The sequence below is a fragment of the Helianthus annuus genome, chromosome 11 (assembly GCF_002127325.2).
Source record: "Helianthus annuus cultivar XRQ/B chromosome 11, HanXRQr2.0-SUNRISE, whole genome shotgun sequence".
NCBI lineage: Eukaryota > Viridiplantae > Streptophyta > Magnoliopsida > Asterales > Asteraceae > Helianthus > Helianthus annuus.
The window spans coordinates 57,845,593-57,852,380 of NC_035443.2; the positions used below are offsets into that span (position 1 = coordinate 57,845,593).

Here is a 6,788-nt window from a genome sequence, read left to right on the forward strand (position 1 = left end):
GAACACGCCCCGTGCTCAGCCAGCACGGGGCCGTGCCCAAGAAGCAGTAGAAAAGACAAACCTATAGAAGCTTCTATTGTCCACCACGGGGCCGTGTCCAGCGGACACGGGGGCGTGGCGAAAGTACAGCAGGCGCATTAATTGTAATTGCGAATTACAATTAATGAAGAGAGAGAGTGTCAGACAGGCACAGGGGCGTGTTCAGCGGACACGGGGCCGTGCCCAGCCCTCTGTTCAGCCTATAAATAGGAGTGCTTGGTTTCATTGCAACTCATCCTTTGGCACACCACCTCTCTCACACTTCATCCACCACCCACCACCACCATAACACCATCATCCATTGTCCATCATAGAGTGTGTGAGTCGTCTCGGGATCCAAGATTGATCGTAAGAGTTCTTGACAATCAAGGCCATGTTTGCCTAAGTCTCTTACATCACTTGGTGAAGACAAGTGTTTAGTATAATACTTTTTATTTTTAATCTTTTGCACTTTTTATTTGGTTTTATATTAATGACTTTAATAACTAGTTACTTATGTTGAAGGTGATCTTTCCTTATCGTTTGTCCGTGGTGTCTTGGCATTAGTTTACTGTCTATATAAAATAAAAGATTTTCACCATTCATATCTCCACGGTCTATATGGAGGTATGTTGGCTACCTGGTCGGGGGTTAAGGGAACGGTTTGGTAAGGGTGTTGCCCTTGTTCAGCGTTTAGAGGTCCTGCAAGGGACCTGGGTCAAATTTAGTAGGATCTCCTTCAATGCCCATAGGTATTGGATGGCGGGGATCCAAACTCTTTGACCCCCTCATAAGTTAACTACTATTAATACTATAACCCGGCTATTTAGGACTGTATCCCTGCTGACTCAGACTACTTAGTCGAGGGTAACGTCACCGCCAAAAGCGGGGCCTACCATAATTTGCATTAATAACTTAATTCATTATCTTCCAATAATCCAACCCTTTAGGATTGTATCCTTGCTGACTCAAACTACTGGGTTGAGGATAACGTCGCTTTCAAAAGAGGGGCCTACTACAATAACTAAGATAATCTCTTAAACAAGTGCAAAAGTGCGAAAATAATCAAAATTATACTAAAACACGAGTCGGATCCAAGTGATTCATCTTGTCTATCTGTTTTTATTTTTATTTTATTTTTCAGCATTTAGTTAGTTTTTATTTTCTTAGTTTAAAAACCTTTTCTAAATTTTTGATTTGATTAGACGTTGAGGATAAACAGGTACTAAAAGCTCTTGTGTCCTTGGACGACCTCAGTATCTTACCAACACTATACTACATCCACGATGGGTGCACTTGCCCATATGTGTGTTTAGTGTTAGTAAATATCGTGTTTTATAAATTTAAAACTTTGCTAAAAGTGTAAAAAGGGCTTAAATATACATCTAAATTATATTACACTACACGCACATCAGGGACATAAGTTGTTAAACACGTTTAAGTGTTGTCGTATGTTTAATAAAACATCTAAGATTAAATTAATGCAACGTTAAATCACACATGGGCATATTACTCGCCTATTAAAATGTACCAAAAAATCTTAATTATATGGAAACGCTCTAAACTTGGCTATACAATCATAGCCCCCCTCCCTTCTCCCTAAGATGAAAGCAAGAATCTTGAGTATATCTAAAGTTGAATTCTTAAGATTTATGAAACATCTAAAAATTCACACGTTTGTGTTATAGTTGCTAGAATAAAGTCTCACTAACTCTACTTAGCACACATGTCATATAATTGCCCAACAAATTACATATTGCTATGTGATGTTGAAGCACATGCATAATAGTGTGATGAGAGTGGCTATCCCACCCACCCATGTAATTCGTATATGTACGTGGATGAATGCTTCAAACCTAATTCGATGAAATGTGATATAGAGATACACGACTGTGTAATGTGAAAACTAACGTAAACATGTGTGGTTTGAAGTATATAATAAGAAAAACTACATAATTTTCTAGTCTTAACAAACAAACTAAATGAAAGGGCCAGAGGGGTAATTAATAGATAAATAGAGTGTAAAAAGGAGGGGTTAAAATGCAAAATTTCACATGAACCACCATTAGTCCATTATAAATCTAAACCCTAATTCTCCATTTTATTATCAGCGCCGCTTCTGACTGCCGGCCACTGTCGGTAAACCCTAGTTCACCACTGCCGCTTCAGACTGCCGCTGTCGGCCTAGTTAACCACTGCCGCTTCAGACGCATCTTCTGCCTCCACATGCCGATCCTAGACAGACGAATGGTTAGTTATCTTTAATTCTTGGTTTATATTGTTAATAATTATACTGACTGACTTACTGATTCCTGATGCTGCAGGGAACTGAAGATTGCGTGTTAATTAATCTTGATAGCATGATGATTGTTCATAGGAATGTATCACCATGCGGAAGATGAGATCTGCGAACGTGATGCAGGTAACTAACCTAAAAAATCACATTTCTGATTAACCTTTTTTAAATATATACAGATGTTTTTTTGTATTGAAATCCTTATTTGATCGATGAATAAACGTGAAAACATGTGTTTTTTGTATTGGAATCCTTATAAAAAGTAATATTTTAATTGAACAGTAATACACAAAGATTTAAAATGCTCCGTAATTATCTTACAAAGATCTTTTGATTTTGGATGTATTTTTTGTCAGTAATTTCTTGCTTATTTTTTGTTTGTAGACGGTAATCTAGGGGTTATCTTGTTTAATTGTCAAGAATCATAAATTGTTATTGTTTAATCATTCAAATGTGCATTTTTTCTTATATTCTTTTTGTGTTTTTCTCTTCGGTTCAATAAAAGAAGAGAGTTATGACGTACAGTTTTGAATAAGACATGTTTTTTAGTTTAAAAAAAACCATGGTATAAATCTGTGTGACAATTTTTACTGGGTTAAAACTAGGAATGTTCATAGTTCGGTTATAAACCATGGTATAATAATGTATTTGTATTTTATCTTAAACTTTGGATGCTCTACAACTTTTAAAACTTTGTTTAGGTATTTCAGATTAACCTTTTATTCTGGTTATTTTGGATGGACAACCTTTTTTGAACTTATACTTTTTGGCATCCTATTTTATGTTTGTATTAAGAAAAAAACGAACAACTTGATTAAATTTGGACAACTTTAATTTTTGCACTTTTATTTTATATACTATTTTTTTTTAAATAAAGGGCCAATAAAGCCTAAACTATAAAACTAAACTGGAACCACACCATTAGTAATGGTTCTGTTAAAAATGTTAAGGTTTTTGTTTTTGAAATCGAAAACCGTTACCAGTAGTTTAAACAATAAGCTGTCGGCATGTGAACACCGAAACATGTGGACAACAATTAAATAATAAGATTTCGGGTTGCATAATATAGCCCCGTTTATCAAACATGAAAAGCCGGGCACGATTGGGTTTATAGAATAGCCCATTTATCAAACATGTAAGCCCGGAATGATCGGGTTAATAGAAACGTTGACCTGTTAACTGCTTAATTTTAGAGGTTTTTTTAAAAAGTTTATGGTTATATATTGGGAGGTTATTTAAAAAAAGTATTTATTTCCAAAGTTTGACTTTTAGATTTTAATTTTTCATCTGGCCACCTGGGTATTCGGTTTGCCTTAATAGTCTGTTGTTTCTTTTTTCATTTTTTATGTTAGTTTTCAAATTTATATTTGGTTTACCTATTAATTTAGGAAATTGATTGTCTATTTAAGCCAAACCAATCAACCAAAGTTTCAGTATTCAATCATCTCAGTCTACCAAACTCATTTCTATATAGAATATGTTATACCATAAAAAGGCTCAATACGTCCAAACATGAAACCAAATCAAAGCTAAGCAAGTCACGGTGTGGTTCGATATGCAATTATCAAAAATCGTTACCAATTGGTTAATTTGGCTTACTGTTTAATTCAAAAACCATCAAAGCCCGGACTGGGAACACGATGATTAGTTATACAGGGATGTTTGGATTTGTGTTTCGGAACTAATTTATTTTATCATTGCTATACTTTTTTCACATATAGCGTCTCTTTTGACCATATTATCGGTATGCTAAATCATAAGTTTCCAAACGTTCAAGCACCTATTAGGAGCAACCTCTGGTGTTAAAAGCGATCGCCTGGTCCGCCTAGGCGACCTGGGCGACCAAGGCGACCATACGCCGCTTTTGTCTCCTAGATAAAAAAAGCAACGTTATTTTTTTTAAAACCCTATCTTTTAAACAACCTAGATTATATTTACAGATAATTTTAAATCTTTTAGAATCATATCTCATCAAATCTGTATATATTTTTAAAGATATTTTAAATTTCAAAAAGTTAAGAGATATATATTATCTTTATATAACATTCATTCATGTTCTGTATATAACAAATAAGACGTATCCACAGCATTCACAGTTCTTTGCTGGCAAAAAATACTACACGTATGTGTATGCTGCTGGAAAAGACAAGGCAATTGCTGTGGATGACGACTCCGACTCCGATGATTTTTAAAGTTGAAGAACATTTGGTTTTGAATTTTATTTACTTTTTGAAGTCTGAACTTTATTGTTTTCAAGTCTTAACAGTTTTGGTTTTGGGATATTTTGGTGATTCATAATAATGTTGGTTTTATTTTAAGGTTTATGATATTTGAAAACTTTTGGAATTTGAGGATTTGGCTTTTTTCAGTACATAACTTTGTTTTTTTAATGTTTTTATTTGATTGCGCTTTTTTTTTTCTCAAGCCCTCGCTTTTTTTGCGCTTCTCGCCTAGGCGAGAGGCGAGCCCTATGCGCCTAGAGTGCGCCTAGCGCATTTGATAACTATGGGAGCAACTATATGTAGATATATGATTTGTTTTGTGAGTTTAAAGTATGTAGATTATACATGATCATGGTTATAGGCTAGGACAGAAAAATAGATTTTTATTCAAAAAAATATTAATTGTTTTAGTGATGTGATTGTTAAATTGGTTTTCAAATAGTCATAGAGTTTTATTTTCAGTCCTTCTAACTCATTGATGTTCACATATTCTGACTTATAGAATACTTTTGATATGCAGCAAAATGATTTAATTTCTGGTGTCGAATGGCTTCCTATATTAAGTTCTAAGGATCTTGGCAAGCTAATAAGAGATGCCATGAATGGTATCATTAAATATACTATAAACGGATCATCTTTTGAGGTTGGTAGATTTTTTTAATTATAATTTTAATAAATTAAATTATTTAACTATTAATAGAATTTTGCTGACTGTCTTTGTAAATGTGATAAACATCTTGATCTTTCAGATAAATGTGGAAAATCTAGGAAGACCTCTTGTCCAACACATAATGAAAGATATTGTATCATCACTTAAGCCAGATGAGCAGCATTTCAAATATTTGTTAAGTGGTTTAAAATTATTGCATACTCTATGGAATATTGCATCCCACCACTCAACACTTGCGCGGGTTAGTAAATTTAATTTTCAATTTATCTATTTTCTTAATGGGTGAATACCAGCGAAACAAACATACCCGAATTGACCCTTCAATTCTTATGCATGTTTTATTTTTCCCCTTGCAGAAGGCTCTGTTCCTCAAATTGAAGGAACATCTGATGCCAAAGATGCTGAACCAGACTCTATACTTAAAGCCCGAGACTCTGGGAAACTGCCACAACTAACCTGGGTTGAAGATGGAAGAGGCTTGGATGATTTATCAGGTCCAGAAATGAGTGGGCTTGGGCACATGGTCAAGCCCAACACTTCGAAAGCTGATGGGTCACCATCTGCGTCAAACGGGCTGGACACGAATATTGTCATATATAGTTCCTGATGCAGATGACGCAGCTGCTCCAAATGATATCCCTAGGGATGAAGCAGAAAATTAGGCCTAACATGGGCCCGATGTGGAAGTGGCAGCTGTTAACTCCCAGGCTGGAGTGTCAAGAAAGAGGCCAGCTAGTTCGGAGGCCTATGATTCTGATAGTACATTTGTACGTATCACACCCTTTCTGGCCCACAGGGAAGGACCTGGTAAACTTGGATCCGAACTATGAATATTGTGTGGTGTTCCGGAAGCTTGAGCGTGAAGCTTAGGTGAACAATGGGTTGACTCATTTGGCGATATTGTGTGGTCATGAACCAATGTGTGGCTCGACAAAAATAATAACAATATGCAACTACGGGTGGTTGTGGACCTGACAATGCGGTTTGTTGACGTGGTTTTTGGACTCCCATGGATGGTTTTTGTCAAGAATCGGAAATTTTTAGTTTTGCACAGAAAAGTGAGAAGCTTGTGATGATTGATTAAGATTTGAAGATTAGTTTTAATGACAATTCAGAGAGTTGGTTGTGATGATTGATTAAGATTTGAAGTTTTTCATAAAGATACACCTTTTTATAATTTATGTTTTGTAATCAATTCCTATAATAGATTTATTGTATAAATAGTTATTCAAGGGTTTAACATCTGCTTCGGCTTTAGAATGCTTGTAATTATTTGAGAAGTCATAATGAAGAAAGAAGTATAGAGTGTGATAAAAATATTTGGGTACAAACAATTTGATAAACATATAGCTTAAGCCAAATTCTAAGCCAATTTGAATTTTTGACCAAGGGCTTGACTTGGATTCGAGTTGGTTTATTTTTGAAAACGGCCAACCCAGTCTTTTAGATTGAAGACCTGTTGATCGTTAATACCAAAATAAAAAACTCCAATTAATTAATAATTAACGAAATTTGCAATTATCTAATAAAATCAATAACTACGCTAAGACATCAAAATAATAATTTTTTGAAAATATACTAA

At 34.9% G+C, this 6,788-nt stretch overlaps 1 protein-coding gene across 1 annotated transcript; it reads left to right on the forward strand.

Moving 5' to 3' along the window:
• The first annotated feature begins 2,112 nt into the window (after window positions 1–2,112).
• On the forward strand, window positions 2,113–6,463 carry LOC110922424. The gene is made up of 5 exons (XM_022166732.2): window positions 2,113–2,268; window positions 2,343–2,440; window positions 5,057–5,179; window positions 5,286–5,447; window positions 5,563–6,463. Exons 2-5 carry the CDS (start codon window positions 2,408–2,410, stop codon window positions 5,659–5,661), a joined length of 417 nt encoding a protein of 138 aa, XP_022022424.1. The 5' UTR covers window positions 2,113–2,268; window positions 2,343–2,407; the 3' UTR covers window positions 5,662–6,463.
• The last annotated feature ends 325 nt before the right edge of the window (window positions 6,464–6,788 follow it).

What these genes read in the sequence shown, in the direction of transcription:
- LOC110922424 (XM_022166732.2), top strand. Translation starts at nt 2,408, where the DNA reads ATGCGGAAGATGAGATCTGCGAACGTGATGCAG. An exon ending in GATCTGCGAACGTGATGCAG is followed by an intron (nt 2,441 to 5,056) that starts GTAACTAACCTA and finishes TTTGATATGCAG; the next exon opens with CAAAATGATTTAATTTCTGG. An exon ending in TAAACGGATCATCTTTTGAG is followed by an intron (nt 5,180 to 5,285) that starts GTTGGTAGATTT and finishes TTGATCTTTCAG; the next exon opens with ATAAATGTGGAAAATCTAGG.